This window comes from Zingiber officinale, chromosome 4B, assembly GCF_018446385.1.
Source record: "Zingiber officinale cultivar Zhangliang chromosome 4B, Zo_v1.1, whole genome shotgun sequence".
Lineage (NCBI taxonomy): Eukaryota > Viridiplantae > Streptophyta > Magnoliopsida > Zingiberales > Zingiberaceae > Zingiber > Zingiber officinale.
Window position 1 is genome coordinate 11,415,913 of NC_055993.1, and position 19,997 is coordinate 11,435,909.

The window sequence follows — 19,997 nt, forward strand, 5'->3', positions numbered from 1 at the left end:
CTAGCACTTTTCAATCTTACAGAGACCACCATCGAGAAGATGGAAAGAAGAATCTTGCTCGAAAAATAACAGTGCGAAAAGTATAAAGGAATTAAGAGGCAGGCGACAGGTGGAGCTTCCCCTTGTTTTATATATATATATATTTGGGACATCTAAAAATCAGGAGCCCTGGGCCATCACCTCCGGTGACATGCCTCAAGCCGGCCCTGGGAGACACGAACAGTATGGACATAGATCATGGATAGTGTTGATTGATAACTTAACTTTGGTATCAAGTACGAGGGATGAGTAGGCAACCAACACGCGTTACAAAAAGAGTGAGAGATGGTACCTGAGTTAGCACATGCACGCTACTATGATTCTCGATCCAAATCTGACAGTTCATTAGACGTGACATAAGAAATTTCATGATTACTTTTATATAATTGTACATTTTGATAATATATATTTATTTTTTTATAAGTTATTTATTTTTTACTTTGAGTATTAACTCTTTCAACTGATTAATATTGAAAATGATCAATTCGATCTATAAAAAATTTTTACGACCAATATTTTTTAAATTATCATTTCATTAAAAAAAAAAAATCCTTATCATAGGTCGTAGTTAAAATTCAAGTTTTAAATACTTAGTTAACCGTTGAAAATTTTAACCGTTGTTCTGAGGATAAATAATTATTAATATATTTTTGACGTGTACGGTCCTCTTCTTTTCAAGTCTTTGAGATTTAGTGATGATCCGTCGACTTAAAAGTAGTTAATTTGTTCATCCATAGAATGGAAGTTTCATAATGTAAAGTATGCATGATTGCATCTGCACGGCTTTCACGTGAGCCAGTACCGTTTGATTATTAGTTATGGGAAAAGTTTGCTGTCGTGAATCGTGATAAGCATCATGCTTTCTGTTTATTATTTGCTCTGATAAATACTGCGATTAATTTTTATTGAATATAAAATATACTGAGAGCAACATGTGCTGCTGTACAAGTAGAGGCTCATTGACTTTTGGCTGTTCTTAATTGATGATGCATACATGCCCCACTGCTCTGCTGCTAGTTGCTAGCTGCTTTTCCAACCCGGCCTGAAAATATTGTCACTTAAGTTGGATATATGCACAAGAGTAGTACACTTGTTTATTATTTAAACTGAATGGGTAAATTTACTATAATAAAATAGTAAATCAATTTTCAACGATATATACATATTTAAAAAAAAAATTCTTTCATCCTCTAATTAACTTAACGATCAATTATAAATTGATCTATGATTTATTTTTCTTTATATAATTTGAAAATAGATTATAAGAAACATTCAAGATTGATATAATCACTTTTTACTATATGTGATAGCTAGCAATTCAATTAAGGGAGAACCAAACTATTGGATTAACTTATAAGTGGACAAGAGTAGATGGACATGATTTACTCCTCCAAAGTTGAATAAATAGCTATATTTCTTGTTCACGAAACAAAGTTTTAGCTAATTATGTTTGTCGATGAGCTCCATCGTATCGAAGTTTAAGCTTGCTGAGATTTTTAGACAAGAAGTCGAACATTCAATATCAAGCTAGGCTAATACTGAGTTGTACTATTGTTCATTTACATTTTTAATTGATAAATACAGTCAACATCAATTCGATTCGGCTTTTTGATATACAACACTGCATATATTTATGATGCAAACATTCAAACCCATTGTCCCAAATTTTCCCTTGTTTATTTTTCGATTGGAAAACTATTTCCCTGAGTTAAATTCAGAATTGACCACCTATCCGAGGCTGTTTCTCTGTTTATACAATTTCAAGACGGAGGGACACCGGAAATGATTGCTACAATTTAATCAATTATTCAAAAACCATAGAGGATCAGATGCCGGCTGACTCCTCCTTTCCCAGCGGCCGCCTCCGTGCATCGTCCAACACCGCCGCCACAGCTGATTGTATCAAGCACGACCCTCTCCGCGTTGCTGTTGCCCCGGCCGTGGAGGAAGCTGATGACGGACTCCATGCATGCGGCCCCACAGGGCAGCGTGATGGGGCCGTCGGCCGGCAGGCCGAACTCTTCCTCCGACCGCTGCAGTAGCTCCCGAAAGACGCCGCTGCTCAGGTACTTCAACGGCACCATAAAGCGCTTCCCGTCGGCGGTGTACACGAACACGTGCCCCTTGCTGGCCACCGTCGCAGACCACGGCGGCCCTGCTTCACCGTCTCTGTTTTCGGGCCTCTCCGACTTGATCCTTCTCCGGCCGAGGGCGGCCAACTTCTGCCACTTCCTCACCATCTTGATAAGCCTCATGGGGTTCAGCATTGCAGGCCAAAGGAATACGTGAGATCGAAGCTTTTCGGATGCCAAGTGACAGTGTTGGACTCGAGCACAAAGAAACGGGAGTGAGCCATCGTAATTTTTATATGGATATGTGCGTGCGTACGCATTCCATGGGCCAAGAGAGAGATGCGAAACCATGTGCTGACTGATTGGATATATATGGATTGAATTGAATGCCATAATATTTAGACCGGACAGGCCGAATCTGTCAATTTGTTTGGTTCATCAGTCACCTCATGCGATTGAGAGGACAACATAACGTACAGGATTGTGCCTATGCACGGTATTAGAAGTGAGGCAGGATAAGGTTGCTCAAGTTTTTTGAGCTACGTGTTCAAAGATGGCTCGATTGGACCAGGTAATAACTAAGGTGGTCCGCCTGGACAATCAGAAAAGAGTCCTCAACTTGTTTGATGGAGATAGTAAAAGATGATTATAAAATGACTATGCTCGACCTACCTCATCACGTTAACAGAGATGATGACTGGATGAATGAGCTTGGCTATGCTAATTGAGTGTGTATCAATCATATTTTTTAAGTTGGAGGAGACATCAAACTGTGCCCATTCGGACCTTGAACAACTTTTTCATTTGATCAAGCAAATTAAACCGGCTGAATCAGGTCGTAAGCTAAATATTAAACCGCCTTTGAATGACAAATATTAATAGTGCCAGTGACGTGTGAGTGGGAAAGTTTGCATGGATTTTGATGCCTGGATATGCGAATATTTTATCTCATTTTGCATGTGATCATGTCGCTTGGAAAATTGATGGCTGATCAACTTCTTGAGAGGCCATGCAGATTCTAAACGATGATTAACAAAGCTGCTGATGATGCTAAAAACAGATCGAAGACGGCGAAGTTACAGTTAAAGTGTCGAGGTCAAGTGATTTGCCAAGATTTTGGCACAGTTTAGTGTTTAATTACTGATAAGGAAGTGGCAGCAAATTGGATCGCTGTATGACTTCCTTTTGCATGCCTCATGCATTACTTAATAAGTAGCTGATAATCCACTATTGATTGATTGATTGTCAATATCAATATGTAAAAATTCACCACACTCTCTTCTCTTTTGTTCCTTAGCCTCATAATTAACAGCAATGTCGCTCGGAACTGGCTAAATCGGGCTTTGAATCTTCGATAATTTTAACAATGGGAGAAAAAAATGAAGACTAGGTTCTCAATTCAATCAATAGCTAGCCCACCTTAGAAACTTTTGTAATTCCTCTTCCGTGTGGAAGAAGGCCCTATTGGCAATGAACTCAGCCTCCAAATGGAAAATTGGAGAAGCAGATAAGGAGGCTATTGGCTCAGATACGGTTAAAATAAATAATGATTCAGGTTTACAAATTACTAATCTTGAAAATACATATATTTGTTTATTTAATCATACTTTTCACATGAGTAATACTTTTCATGTTCTATCTATTACTAAAAATTTACTCTCTCATGTTTCATCTATTACTAAAAATTTACTCTCCACATGCCAATTTTGTTTTTATAAAAATCTCTATTTTGAATTGTATCATAATCATTATCTTATAAAAGATAGAGAAATAGATACTATTGTGTTTTATGGAAGAATAAAAAATGATCTCTGCTATCTTTAAAGTTTTTCAATCAAAACTTTTGTTGGTGAACGCACAAATAAACCAACTTGGCATGCTCGACTTGATCATCCTTCTCTTCACATTATTCAGTCAATCATCAATAGGTATGGTTTATCTACTTCTTTTACCTCCTCTCCATCTCATTCATGTAGGGATTGTATGGAATCTAAAAGTCATAAGCTACATTTCTCTTCATTCGATCATATTTCTAATTTTCCACCTGAAATAATTCATTCGGATATTTGGGGTCCTGCACCTATTTTGTCTAACCGAGGTTTCCAATATTATGCTACCTTCATTAATCATTTTAGCAAATATACTTGGTTCTATCTTATGAGAAGGAAATCTGATTTATTAGATATATTTTACAATTTTTAAAATCAAGTTAAATGATATTTTAATCATAAAATTCTCTCTCTTTATTTTGATTGGGGAGACGAATATCAAACTCTTCGTTGTCATCTTCTCTTGTGGGATTGTTCATCGAGTCATCAATTCCGCGTAAATTTTGGGATAAAGTTGTTTATATTGTGGTATATCTCATAAATCGACTTCCTATCTCATTGTTCAATCATAAGTGTCATTTGGAAAAACTTTATAATCATACTTCTGACTATACTTTTTTTCATATTTTTGGTTATGCATGTTATTCATTGTTACGCCCCTACTCTAAATATAAACTTGACTCTCGTTCACTTCAATGTGTTTTTCTTAGTTATAGTAATTTGCACCATGAGTATCGTTGCTTGCATATGTTAGAATTTGAGGGATGTCCTAAGGCAATCACCTTATGATTTTTTCTATTTATTTAATAAGTATAGATTCACTACTTGAGTGCATATTATATGTTTAATTATCTTAAAATCATTTACTGAATGTCCGTAATATAATTCATAGTATGAGAGAATTTATGATTGGATCGCAACTAGTGATTATCTCTACATGTGCAATTATGAATATATTAAAATTTTCCTAGTCGTCGAATTGATGCATTCGGACATCATCAATTCTGTAAGACTAGCACAGGTTATACTCATTGATTTGGCCAAGCAGCCATTTTCTCACTGGCTGGAGATATTGGGATGTCGAGAGTTAAACGTGGATGTTGGTTATGGTAACTAGTTCATTGAAGTGACTCACTGTAAGACTTCATATGATTCTCTACATATATATAGATATATCTGTGAAGTTCTTACTATAGTATGAGTGCAAGTTTCCTTCGACTTAAGGTATACAAGTCATCTTGGTCATGGAGACATACTTTGACATCTTAAGTAAGCATCTCATTGAGGTGTAGACCTAGGATGATTGGGTATAAGTTGAAGTGTCCAAAGGTGTTTGGATAGCCTACAGAGGATTCACCGCTCCTTGCGAGTAGACGTATTCCCTATGGCCACTCGTTAGGATTATTACTCAAAGTCTTTAGCCAAAACATCACAAGTTAAGAGTATGAGGCTCTTGTACACATGTACAAGTAATTTGAATCCATAGAATAAGGAAGTATTACTTAGGCTAGGTGTGACGTAGTCAGCCTAGTGGGGACAAGACACATAGATTATGTCCTGAACCAAGTGAGTATAAAATGAGTGAAAGGAATGAGGTGCTCACTTGGCTACCAGGATTCATAAACTCTAATACTCAAGCCTGGAGGTTTAGAGTTCGAATCCTGGGGGAGGCAAAAATCCACGGCCAGGGGTGGAAAGTCCTAGTAAGTAACGACACAGCCAAGGGTCGTCGGTCGACGACATGAGAGGTCGCCAAATAGGCCGACGACACAAGGGCCGCCCAAGAGGCCAAAGGGTCGGGTCGTTACAGACTCACTGTAGCTGCTGAAAGGTTTAAAATTAATTCTAAGATCAACTATGATTTTTCAACTAATTGGGGGTCATGATGTACTACTAGGTAGTTAATTATGAACGACCAAGATAAATCAGAAACCTATTGGGTCACACACACTAACGAGTCTCTAAAAGACATAAAACAAGTTAAAGAATAGGATACTATACATAAGACAAATATGGAAATATTTGTCATAATGGAAGCGCGGATGAGCCACATCTCTTATGGAAGAGTTGGATCATATATAAGATAAATATGGAAATATTTGTCATAATGGAAGCGCGGATGAGTCACATCTCTTATGGAAGAGTTGGACCATATTTGGTTTAATTATGAATTAGTCATGAACCAACTTGATTTAGTTGTGAACCAAACCAAGGGGTTAATGAGCTAATTTTTTTTAGGGATAATGAGTTAGATTTGGGTTTTCTAATCCAACACATTAATGAGGGCTATATATTGATATGGTTGAGGGAAAATTATACACATGAGATCATTAATTGGCTTGTAAAGTTTTTGGAAAACCTTAACCCAATTTCTCTTTTCCTCTCCCTCTCCCCTCTCTCCTTGACACCGCCAACAAGGGGAAGTCATTCCCCTTGTTGTCGTGACTACCACAAGGAAGAAATCTCTTCCTTGTGTGCTTCTCTTCCTCTTCCTCTTGATCTCTCTTCTTCGCTCGTGGCTAGTAACTTCCAAAGGAGAGACTTGTACTCAAGGAGTTGTCTTGACGAGCTCAGCATGAATATGAATAGAGGCGAGGTTCGATAACGTCGCTAAAATTGATGTCTTTCTCGTTACAGGTCATCCGTAAGGTACACCTAACGTAAATTTACTTTTCATAAAAATTTAATTATGCGATCATGTTTGGCATGTTGTATCCTTGTATGCGTATGGTGCGTGTGATGTAATAATTTATAAATTATTATTGTTTTATTTTTTGCTATGCATGTTTACAAAACATGTTTTAGTACACACCATATCGGGTATATCCCAACAGCATATACCAATAGAATAAATATATATTTCACAATATGTTACTTTTGATGAGTCTCTATTCTCCTTTTTAGCAACTTCTTCAATCTCTACTCCAGATACAGGTGGCACTTGTTGGGATTATAAGGTTGCAAACATAGTCCCATATTGAAAACACATGGAAAAGATCATGGGTTTATAAGAGAAAAGATATCTCCATTGGTATAAGACCTTTTGGGTAGAACCCAAGAGCAAAATCATGAGGGCTTAGGCCCAAAGTGGACAATATCATACCATTGTGGAGATATCTAAATTCTTTTCGATCCTACAATTGGTATCAGAGCCGGACTGCCAGAAGGTTTAACCGCCGACTGTGCACGAGAGCTATGGTCTGATTATGCCATGTGGGTACAATATTGACCTCAAATAAAGAAAGTGGGGGCTCCTATGTTCGGATCAAGAGGACCAGATACCAGGCAGGAAGTCCTAGTAGGTCAGGTGGACCGAGGGGCAGGAAGACCTGGTGGGTCGAGGATCGGACGTGGGAAGCCTATGGTCCTTTGTTTGAGGGGGGGATTGTTGGGGTTGCAAGGTTGCAAACATAGTTTCATATTGAAAACACATGAAAAATATCATGGGTTTATAAGAGAAAAGATATCTCCATTGGTATAAGGCCTTTTGGGTAGAACCCAAGAGCAAAACCATGAGGGCTTAAGTCCAAAATGGGCAATATCATACCATTGTGGAGATATCTAAATTTTTTTCGATCCTACAGCACCTTCTTGATACCACCTAACATTATTGGAAATGATGACATCCTGGGTCCTGCTCTGGAGCTCTTTAATAACTTCCCTATACCATCGGAATCAACTCAAGTTGCTGCTCCAATCTCAGAAGCCTCACTAGTTGAAGATAATATGCTTCCTAGCTCTAGATCCTCAGATAATACAAGTTTGTCAACAAAATCACCATGTCAGTCTACTTCCTCATCACCATCAACAAGTGATCCAAATGATAATATTCCTTGTCGCATGCTTCCCTTAAGTGACATCTATGCATGATGCCCACCAATCACAAATCAATATCCTCTTCCACGAGCTTTGGTGGCCTCTTCAAAATTTGTCGAACCAAATTATTTTTCACAAGCGAATAAGGATCTGAATTAGCGTAGTACAATGACTATAGAATTTGATATACTTCTTCGTAATAGAACATAGAGTCTAGTTTCACGCACTCCCTCTATAAATATTATGGGCTTTAAATGAATATTTTGTCTTAAGCATTAAGTTGATGGTTCTCTTGAACGGTATAAAACTCGACTTGTTGTCAAAGGATTTAATCAACAATCGGGTATTGACTTTAATGACATATTTAGCCCAATCATCAAAATTACATCTATCACACTATTATTATTGATTGATGTTAGCTCTAATTGGCTTGTTCGACAATTAGATGTTTCTAATACTTTCCTTAATGGTCATTTTGAGGAAACTATATTTATGGAGCAACCACCTGGATTTATCAATCCATAATTTTCAACTCATGTTTGTGTTGGGAGATTATTGGTGCAATCATCCTTGGATCAAGGTTGACCAATTTAACTAAGCTCTAGTGAATTTAAGTTTGAGTTTCGATATTTGGACAATATGTTTAAAAAATATCTAAAAGATGTCAAGTATGTCAATTTTGACTAGATACTTGATGATATGTGAGAGGAAAGTCAAATAGGTCATGGAGAAACAGATATTTAACTGGCAAAGCACTAACTCGAGGGTTAGGCAAGGTAAAGTTCTAACTAGAGGTTTGGTAAGACAAAGTCCTAACTCGAGGGTTTGGCAAGGGAAAATACAAGTAGGTCAAGGAGGACTGCACATTGGCAAGGAAAGTTCTAACTACGATTAGGTAAAGGAAAGTCCAAGTGGGTCAAGGAGGACCACACATTAGCAAAGAAAGTCCTTACTACGGTTAGGCAAAGGAAAGTCCAAGTGAGTCAAGGAGGATTTCACGTTGGTAAGAATAAAATCCTAACTGTGGTTAGGCAAGATAAAAGTCCAAGTGAGTCAAGGAGGACTGCACTTGGTTATAGAAAGTCTAATAGAAAGTTGCCACGAGATGGAAAGTCTAAGTGGGTCAAAGGTTGACTAAACACTTGGTGAAGAATTCTCAATAGGTCACGGTTGATTAGATGTTTGATCGGATGTTGGGAAAGGAAACCCTTGACTCGGGTTAAGTGAATTAGGGTTGGGAAATCGATTGATTGGATAATCGATTGGTCCAAAGTCAATCAATCAGGTGATTGATTGGAAGTCTTTCTTCATGAAACGGAAAGGTTTTGGATCAATTAGGCAATCGATTAAGGGCTACACCAATCAATCAGGTGATCGATTGAGAGTTTTTCTTCTCTAAATAATAAGTATCTTAATCGATCAGATGATCAATCAAGAGGAGTTTTTTCACGAAGCACAATAGCTTCCTCACAAGGAGTTTAATCGATTAGATAATCAATTGGAAGGAATTCGTGAACATATAGTGGCTTCATAATCGATCAAGTGATTGATTGAAGTCAGTTAATCTATTAAGTAATCAATTGGGAGAAGCAGAAAAGAGTCGTTACGAGATTTGAACAGCTAGATTTGTTTAGATCTGATGTGACAATCAATTGAGAATAAGGCCAATCAATTGGGAGCCCTAATTTTCTAGATAAAAGGCATTTCTTCAAAGGATTCAAACCTCTTCTTCTCCACCCTTCTTCGCTAGTCTTGGAGTTTTTGGAAGAGAAATGTTGTTGCACTTTCCAAGCTTCAAGAGGCATCTACGAGTAACAAGAGATCAAGCGAGCAAGGTTTTATTTGTATTGTGTATTTACTTCTTGCTTTTATTGTATTCTTGTTGTGAGATTGTACAAGGTTTTTCCGCCTCTGAATTATTTCCGAGAAGTAGATTTCATAGTGGATGAGATCATGAGGAAAGTAGACCCTTGGATTAGTCACCTTAATGAGGTGAATACCAAGTAAAATCAAGAGTATTAGCATTGCTTCAAGTTTCTACTGTAAATCATCATCAACAAAGCGATTAAAGCTAATCACCCTCTCTAAATCCTGAAGTATCCTAACAAGTGGTATCAAAGTAAGGTTGCTCTTCATTAGACTAACCGCAGAGAAAGCAATGAGCTAGAAGAAGAAGTTTTGAAGCTTGAAGCCGTAATTCAACAATTCAAGAAATTATCGTTCAAGGAGCTCAAGTTCAAAAATGGAGTGCCAAGATGGATTCGAATATGATATCCGAGCACCTTCACCATTTGGAATTGGAAACTTCGATCTTTAGAAATCAAAGGTCGAAAAAAAATTCATGATGGAGATAGAGCAATGATTTGCTCTAATGGAGGGATTTCAAACTCCAAGTGATGGAAACAAACAACTTCTCAAGAAGAAGAAATGGAGTAAGGACCAAATCAAGAGGTGTGAGTTAAAAGACAAGGTAACCAAATTATTTGTTAATTTTTTGCCAAGCCCCCTATTGTGTAAAATTAGGGAGTATCAAGATACCAAGGAGTTTTGGAGCAAATTGGCAAAGTTTCATGAAGACCCATCCTCAACCGAATGCAATCACAAAGGCAAAGAGGGAAACTCTTTGTTTCATATGCATGAGAATTTAGAAGTTGAGAGGTGCTCAACATTCGAGGATGAAGTTAAAGAGACATCCACCTCAAGGATTGAGGGGGAACGTCAATCATTGATACCGGAGCAAGAAGAAGCTTCTACTTCTGGGTTAAATGAAGAAAAATCTTATGTCACCCCTATAAGCAAAGAAGGTATAACAATTTTAATTTTTAAAAATAAAAATCATATTATTTACTTTGAGTGTAGAGAGAATGGACACTATAAGAGTAAGTGTCTAAAATTAACCAAGAAGAATGGTCAACTAGCACCTAAGGGCAAGGAGAAGCCAAAGGAGGTCGGCCCCATGATACATAAAGGCAATGAGCATATTGTGTGTTTTTCTTGCAATCAAAGAGGGCATTATTAGAATTAATGTCCAAAGGGGAGAAATTCGATCAAAAAGATAGGAGGAATCTCAAGTCAAGGGGGAGCTTCAAAAATAAAGTTAAGGTACCATTAGTTAATGGTATATATTTAATAATGATAGAAAGCATGATAGATCTAATCTTTATCATTTTAATGCTATTTATCATGAAAATAGGAAGTATGAAAAACTTAAGAAAAATTATAAATCATTTCATGCTAAAACTACCTTATCTAAGGATAGGAAGATAGAAATGGTCTAGGTAAGAAATCTAAGGTTTTTAGATATATGTCTAAAAAGAGAAATGCTCAAGGAAATCAAGAAAAATCCATATTTGAGGATTTAAGGATAGAGAATCAAGTCTTGAGATCAATGCTGGATAATTTAGAGAAGAACTTTAACAAAATGACAAATGAAGTCTTAGGGTCTAAGAAGCAAAACTTAGGTTCAAAAGAATAAGAGTCATTCAATGGCAAGAGAAGTTTAGGATACAAACCAAAAGCCAAGAATAATGTGCCCTTGTACCATAGAGTTTCATATAGTTATGGAACTATCCCTCGATTTAGGAGTCAAGCCAAGGTTACAAGGGAAGTTATCCCTAGAGTTATCCTTGAGAAGATCAACATGGCTAAGGCTTCTAAGTGCAAGTACCCTGAGTTGATTTTGATGTGGTCAACTAGGTTAAGCTAAGTCCTGTTGTGTTGAATCCTTATGTCTAAGTGTGTAGAAGCTTAAAAACACAAGAAGTCGAGCGGAAGACGCAGCTAACAAGAATGATGGCATGGGAAGAGAGTCGACAGGGTTGGTACGCCCGAGGGATGAGGTGCTACGAAAAAGTATGCTGGTGGATGAGAAGGAAGGGCACTACGTTTCCAAGGGACGAGAAGCCGGAGCGAAAAACTACTCGAGGAGAAGACCAGAGTTGGATTCTAGTGAGCTCAACTCTAGAAGACTAGCAGATCATCCTATTGGTCCCTTGCAGCTGGCAAGAGGGGGTGAATTACCCTGCAACAATAAAAAAATAATACCTTTCTCAAATAATCAGGCTTAACAATTACACACTTAAAAGAATAAAAAATCAAAATAAGTACAAGACAAGTAACGATTTACTTAGTTGGCAATCAGAGGATTACTACTCCAAGGAAAGTCTGCTCAGTAAGACAATCTCCTTCTTGAACAAAACAACGGAGGCGGAGAAGCCTCGTACACGAAAATATCACTCGGAAATGAAAAACAGAATGAAACTTGAAGTACAGAGTATGTTCTACTGTAAGGAGAAGACCAGAGTTCTATTTATAGCCCACTGGTCGAAACTGACAGTTGCTGATGTGGCACGGTCAGGGCGCCTGGGTGTTTTTCGACCTTCTCAAGCAACCTTTCGCTTGGCTTCTCATCCCTCGAAAATGCTGCACGCTTTCTTCTCATCTGCTCGTGCACTTTTCCACAGTGCTTCGTCCCTCGGACGCACCGAGCCCGTCGATTCTCTCCCGTTCCATCCTTCTAGCTAGCTGCATCTTTTACTTGACTTCTTATGCTCCTAAGTTCCTGCACACTTAGACACAAGGATCAGACCACAAAAGGATCTAACTTGACTTGGTTGATCATATCAAAACTACCACAGGGTACTTACAAACTCTCCCTTTTTGATATGAGCAAACCAAGTTAAGTTAGGATAAAAAAATTAACAGCAAGTACATAATTTACAATTAATAATATTTAATACAAAAAGAAAATGTATCCCCCCTAAACATAATCTCTAATTCTCCCCCTTTGATCACATTAAAAATAGGAAAAATGTTTGAAAAATAACTTGGAAATAAATCAAAATTAAGTTCTAAGGGAAAATTTGACTATCATAAAAAATTTTGAAATGTAACTTTTGAAAATTGTTGTGATTTATAAAGCTGTTTGGAAGAATATACGTCTAAAATAGAGATAAAATTTCCACAAATTCATGAAATTAATTTAAGTAGTAATAAATTATTTCTTCTAGTAAGTTCTATTATTTAAAAAATGCTTAAAATAGTTTCTAAGCTCACAAAATCATGAAGAATTTTATGAAAATGTAATAAAGCAAGTATTTTTACAAAAAAATAATAAATTTTCAAAAATTTTAATATTAAAAATTTATATTTAGATAAATAAATCATAGAAAATTCAACAACGGTCAAAAATTTTTAAAAATATTTGTTTTGATAGACAATATGATATATTTTCACAGAAAAAATAAATTTTATAAAAATAACTCTGCAAATTATTTTTAAATTAAAAATATGATTTGTGTTAAAAAATTCATAAAAACTAATTCAACGATTAGAAAAATTTAAAATTTTTCCTACAGATAAGTAATGAAGTTTTCTTTCTCAAAAAAATTTTAAAAAAAATATTTTCTAATAGAAATTATCTAAAATAGTTTATTTGGATAATTTTAAGAACCCCAAAAAAATTAAATCATTTAAAAGTATGACATGTATAAAAATTCCTTCCAACCGGGTTAATCAAAAACTTTCTAGGAATATATTTCGGTGATAATTTTTTAATTTGTCCATTATGATATCTAAAATACCAATTAAGTTCTTGATAATTTATAATTTATTGAACATGTGAACATGCATAATTTTTAAATTTTCTATGTCTACTTTCAATTTTTCATTTTTCATTTTTATCTTATCGAAATCTTCTAGTCGACATGATGTTGCTAAGGTTATTTTTAATTCCTCATTTTCCTTTTAAAATTTTCCATTTCGATTTCTAATTTACAAGAATTTTTTAATATTATTTTTATATATTTAAATAACTTATCAAGAGGTAGAGATCGTACCTGATTTACATTGTCGATCTCATTATCTGAAGCTCCCCCCGTAGAACTGTTTTCTTCTGACGTTTCTCTCCCTCCATCTATACTCTCAATGCTCATCTCAGATGTGCTTGCTTCATCATCTTCTTGGTGACTTGCCATCAATGCAAATTCGGCATAGGCTACGACTTCTGAATCTGATAGCGATGTTTCGTCTCATGTCACCTTTAGATTCTTGTGTTTCTTCTAAGTTGATCTTTTGTCCTTGTCCTTATCCTTATCTTTGTTCTTCAGTTTTGGACAGTTATCTTTGACGTGCCCTTTTTCATTGTAGTGATAACATCTCGCTCTCCTTTTTCTTCTTTTAGCCTGCACTTGATTGACTTTATTAGCTTTAAAGAGTTTTTTAAACTTCCTTACCATAAATGTCGTTTCATCATCGTCAAGAGAAGTTTCAAATTCTGGTTCGTCTATTTTTGTCTTCAAGGTAATGTTGTGCTTCGACTCCTTCTTAAAATCTGTACATCTAGACTCATGAACTTTAAAAGTGGAGAATAACTCTTTTAAATTACTTACCTCTAAATCTCTAGAGATGTAATATGCATCCACTAGAGTTGACCATTCAGGAGTTCTAGGAAAGGCGTTAAGCACATACCTTAGTGAATCTCGATTGGTTACCCTTTCTCTGAGATTCGTGAGTCCAGTGATGAGTTTTTTGTTCCTCAAGTGTAGATGTGTGGCGGTCTCGCCTTCTTCTAACTGGAGGTCGCTAATCTAGCTTTGGAGTAGGTCTCGTCTCGTGAGTTTTGCCTCTAAGGTTCCTTCATGTAGTTCCAGGAATTTTTCCTAGAGATCTTTGGCTGACTCATAGGCTCTGATCCGGTTGACTTCTTGTGGAGGTAAAACTCTTAGCAAATGGAATTCTTCCTTGTCGTTTGTCACAAAGTCAACTTGCTCCTTTTTCGTCCACTAATGTTCTTCTTTATCTTTTCCTTACTAATTCTTGGGTGCTTCAAAAATATTTTATTATTAATAATAATTCAAAATTAGTTTTGAAGAATACCTCCATTTTTTTTCTATAAGTCACGAACTCCCCCTCGAACTTAGGCGAGTACGTAGATGCTCAGTTTGGTCATCATCTTCTGTGCTTCTGTCGACGGTTAGTCCTTCTGAAGTGGTTGGGCTCTGATACCACTTATTGGTCCCTTGTGTTGGTGCAGGAAGCATCCGACGATCGAACCCGAGTTTTGATAATGGCAAAGGATTCAAAGTTAAGGTGTGTGGTGATCTAACAGTCTGAATGAGATTGCAGGAAAGTCCTAAATGTACTTAGGCAAAAGCCCTAACTGTGGTTAGGCAAGGTGAAAACCCTAGGGGGTGGTAACCCTAGGTCATAGGAGGTGGTAACCCTATGCGGAAAGTCTTGGTGGATCGGGTGCTTCAGGCAAAAGTCCTAGGGGGGTAACCCTAGGTGGAAAGTCCTGGTGTCGCGAACCAGCTGAAAGACTGGACCAGCCGGGAAGCGAAAGTCCAGCAGAAAGTCCGGAAGCATCGAGCACCGAGAAAAAGTCCAGTCGATCTAGAGGATCGCACTAGCATCAGGTAAATCTCCTGAGTGGAGTAGGTGAGGACGCGTTCCCCGTAGAGGGAACAGTAGGCGTCGGGTCGACCTAGGGTTTCCGGTCGGAAACCCGAAGTCAGACTCGGACAGTCCGATGATTGTCGTTCACTTATATTATTATGTTTTATGTGCTAACTTTGTCTTGCAGGGTATATTTGGGATTAATGTATCTTGCAGGGACCAAAGTGCAAAGAATAGCCTCGGATGAACAGTACCGAGGCGCCTCCATGGAGCTTGGAGGCGCCTCTGGTGCGAGCCGAAGCCAGCTGTCCAGAAGGGTTGGAGGTGCCTTGAAGGAAGCTCAAGGCGCCTTGAACATGTGGTTTAAGGCGCCTTAGACAGTGATGAAGGCGCCTTGAGATGGATAAAAGGCAGCGGTCAAAGCTTCATCGCAAAGTCATTTCCGGGATAAAACTTAGGGATTCAAGGCGCCTTGGAGCCTGATGGAGGCACCTTGAACACCCTTTATAAGAGGGTCTCGACCAGCAACTCTTAACAACTGATTCTAAGCGATCCTTCTGCTACAAGCTGCTTACGTAACGACCTCAACGTGCAGTTTCAAGATCCCGACTGTAACGACCACCCTTTTTACTACTACTACTACTCTCTAAAGGTGACCGTTACTTAACTACTAACTCTACTTAACCGGTATGATCGAAACCACGAGGAGTCCTTACCGAAAAATTTCGGCAAAGTCTCCCCTGTACCGGTGACCAAATTCCTCAATACATGCAAATAATACACAGCCACAGGCGGCTGGAACATATATCAAAGAACCAAGCAGTTTAATAAGTGACAAAAACTATAATGTCTACCTATTACATAGAAACTCATCACAGCAAGCAAACCAAAACACGAATAAACTCAATAGGGACATAGAATATAAAATACAGTCTCAATGACATCAAATATAGAGTACAACTCAATTACTTCTTATCCACTAAACACGAAAACGCAAAACTTCCCAGTTCTCTCCCACAGTCCTGACATCACACACTATCCGCACCACCTTGTCGCCTCCCTTTCTATATCCTTTCCTTTCCTTTATCTGCAGTAAGAGGAAATGCAATCTATAAATAAAATTTGCTTAGTAAGTGCTATCTAACTCACAAAAACACGAATATGCATGTATACAGAAAAAAAACTAGAAACTATATGCTCTAAAAGAAAGTAAAGCATAAACATATCTGCTCATGTCAAACTAATAGCAAAGAAAAGCTAAGGAATCTACTCATGTAATTCTAATAGCTAATCATGCTACACAAGGATAAAACTACATGCCGGAAGATAAAGCTAATCATGCTAAATAACCAATCAGGAAACAAACAAAACTAACACTGCATGCTTCGAATCAAAAGAAGCTAAACTTTCTGACTCTAAGCATAAATGAAGCTTATTTCATTTGTTTCAAAACTTATACTTTATTACTTTAAAATAATAATCAACTTCTCTTGGGCCCGGCATTGTACCAATTTGCACGCATCCTTAATATGAGTCGAGGTAGCTAATCCCGAAACTACTAAAGTACTTCTAGGCAATCTTGTGCCTAGGGGCGATCTAGGAGCCCACCCAATGGACCTTGTGTCCGGTACATGTCATTAAAAAGTAAAATACTTATTTTCTTTTTAACTATAACTTCCTTATAATAAAATGTCTTGGCATTTCTTTGAGCACTTGATGTGCTGCTGATCCCAATACTTAAAATTTAGGGATTCTATCAAGACCTTGGTCTTTTCTCTACTCATAACTTCTCATAATCCCCTAAGAGAGCTTACTAGAACACTGTAAGTATATCTAACAAGTAGGGAATTGCAACTAAATGAGCATGCTATAAAAATAAAGCAAAGGAAAGCAAATCTGACTTCTTTAAGCATGCTACAATAAACATAAATCTAAGAAAAGCAAATCTGAACTTTCTAAGCATGCTACAATAAACATAAATCAAACTTTGCAGAACCAGATTAGTCATGCTGGAATTTAGGTAAGGCTGTCCGAAAAATAGCAAGGAGAGTCTAAGCCACAAATGCTAATATGAAAGGCATCTCCCTGCTCCTAGATTAGCAAAGAAAACTGAAAACTGAAATACTAACTACACAACGGAGATCAAAGATAATCAATTCAAAAGACTAACCCTTTTTAGCTATTTCTTCTTATTAAGGATACAACATGAAGAAAATAACTGAGTTGCTTAACCACATGTCATTCTAAACAATTCATTCATTTTCCCTAACCTAACCACAATAGACTGCTAACACTACCATTCGTTCATAATTATACTGTACTTTATTAAGCTACTGGATCTAAAATTAAGGCTTCATTTATCAAATCACACTAACCATTCTTAGGTGATTGAGACGTTATTATTATGGACTTTAACACATGGTTAGGCCAAGTTCAATTATTCCATTGGACAAGTAGTGGTAGGACATGTTCTCCCTCAGGATTATATTTGATATAATACCATTAATATTGTTATCAAACCAACCCAAAACTGATAAAATTTATAAAGGAAACATGAGCATTCTGATCACAGTATCACCATCTCATCAACATCTTTTAACTCTGATTAAGGCTTTCAACATTTGGTATGCAACAAATTAACGAGATCATCATCATCAATGATATTAAACCATGCTTATCATAGCTATTTGGACTCAGCTATATAGGTTTTATTCCTCCATCAAGCCCATTGAGTCGTATGAGACTATACTGCTAGTAATATTCACATCAACCGAATTTAATCCCTTTTGGCAACATTTCATCTAGATAGGAATCAGGATTCATCAACACAGAAATAAACCAAACTACATGCTCCAAATTTATTTAAAACCTTTTCTCATCTCCCTGATGAACTCCACGGCAGAAACAAAAAAAGAATTGCTACTGGAAACTCATGCAAAGCTTCGGGAACAAGGAGAGGAACAAGGAATAAACCTCGGAGTTATCCTACTGCAGGTGAGTAGAAACTTACCCTTGCTTTTAGGACTTATAACTGGAAGGAAAGGCTGCTAGGGTTTCAGAAAAATGAAGACTTCGGCTTCTCTTTCGTGCTCACGCGTTCTCTTCGACGAGAGGAGCTCGGATCCGCAAGGTTCGCCGGAAGAAGGCCTTCACCAGCCGCCGGAGACGAAGCTAGGGCTTCATATTTCCTCGCTCGGGCAGAATCGGCGCCGTCGCACGCGAGAAGCAGAGGAGAAGAGAGGTTCGGGTGAGAAAAGTTTAGGGTTCGGGAAAAAAAAAACTTAAACCTTTTCTTATAACTAAGATTTTTATTAATTACTATACCTTAAATATTATTCACTCTTTCCTTAATTAACAAAGCCCGCTGGCACAGTTGGTTGGCTGCGTTCTGCTTAAAGCGCGGCTCGCGGGTTCGAATCTCGGCTGCAACCCTTCTTATTCCAATTTATTTCCGATTTCTTAACTATTGCTTAAATATATTTCACTTCCTAATTTACCAGCAACGACCGCCAGCACACTTGGTCGGGCCGGGTTTTGACCGAGTCAAAAGTCGCTGATTCAAACCTCGGCTTGGATATTTTTTTGTCAAAACTTCTTTCGTTTAGTAAAAATACCAAACGACCTCCAAAAATTACATAAAAATACTCTAAAAATCTCTAAAATATTTTAAAAGCATTTCCATATATTTTTAAGGACATTTAGAACTCGAAATAGGGAAAATTGGGTTGTTACACCGACGACCCGGAGCGCCATTACTCTAGATTCTGTCGTTCGGTATAATTTTAATTATCGTACTCATTTGTAATTCATATTCTGTACATTTCATCGAGCTTATAGTTGTTGCCCACGGAAAGCGATCAAGGATCGCGGGCCTTCGAGTAGGAGTCGTCACAGGCTCTGAACAAAGTAATTCCTCGTGTCTTTGTGTTTGATTGTTCTCTTTATTCCGCTGCATTTCTACTCGTAGTTTTAAATTGCTGAAATAGCCACGAGCGCTATTCACCCCCCTCCCCCTCTAGCGCTTCTCGATCCAACAATTGGTATCAGAGCGGGGTCGCGTTGATCTGGTGCAACCACCAATCACATAATTTTTTCGTGGTATTTTCAGTTTTTACGGAATCAATTAGAATTAGCTTAATAGCTATATTTCTAATTAATTTTTCGAATCAGATTTTTCTCGAGACTGGTGCAACACCACTCGAGTTCGCAAATCTTTAACTCTATTTCCCGCACTACTAATCCAAGACCTAGTCTTGGAACATTCTTTATTTTTTTTTTTGATTGCATATTACAAATGTCCCAACAAGAAGGTTTCAGCATCGTTCGCCCCCCATTTTTCTCCGGAGAAGACTTCGGATGTTGGAAGGGGCGAATGAAAACCTTCCTGAAGATACAGTTCGACACGTGGATGATTATCAAGACCGGACTTCAACTGCCATTCGACGAAGACGGCAAGCCAACACCCTGCATAAAATGGGAAACGACCCTACAAAAAATGGGAAACGACCCTAATCCAGAAGGTGGAAGCTGATGCCAGAGCAACCTGCACCCTCCAGTGCGGACTGGCCAAGGAGGAACTCAACAGAGTTGGACCATTCTCCAGCGCAAAAGAACTTTGGGAGAAGCTGATCGAATTCCACGAGGGCACCTCCGACACTAAGGTAAGCAAGAGAGATCTCTTGTTTAATAAATTGTATAATTTGAAAATGTAGGAAGACGAGACGGCCAGCCAACTTCACGCTCGTATACAAGACATACTAAACTCTCTCCACGCGATCGGGCAAAAGGTCGAGAACAGGGACATCATAAGGTACGCTCTTAATGCCTTTCCGAGGAGCATATTGTG

The 19,997-nt window shown here is 37.6% G+C and overlaps 1 protein-coding gene across 1 annotated transcript; it reads right to left on the bottom strand.

Annotated features, from left to right (window-relative positions):
• Positions 1-1,646: 1,646 nt before the first annotated feature.
• LOC121977396 (auxin-responsive protein SAUR68-like) lies at positions 1,647-2,428 on the bottom strand. The gene has a single exon (XM_042529975.1). It carries the CDS (start codon positions 2,304-2,306, stop codon positions 1,848-1,850), a length of 459 nt encoding a protein of 152 aa, XP_042385909.1. The 5' UTR covers positions 2,307-2,428; the 3' UTR covers positions 1,647-1,847.
• Positions 2,429-19,997: the final 17,569 nt, after the last annotated feature.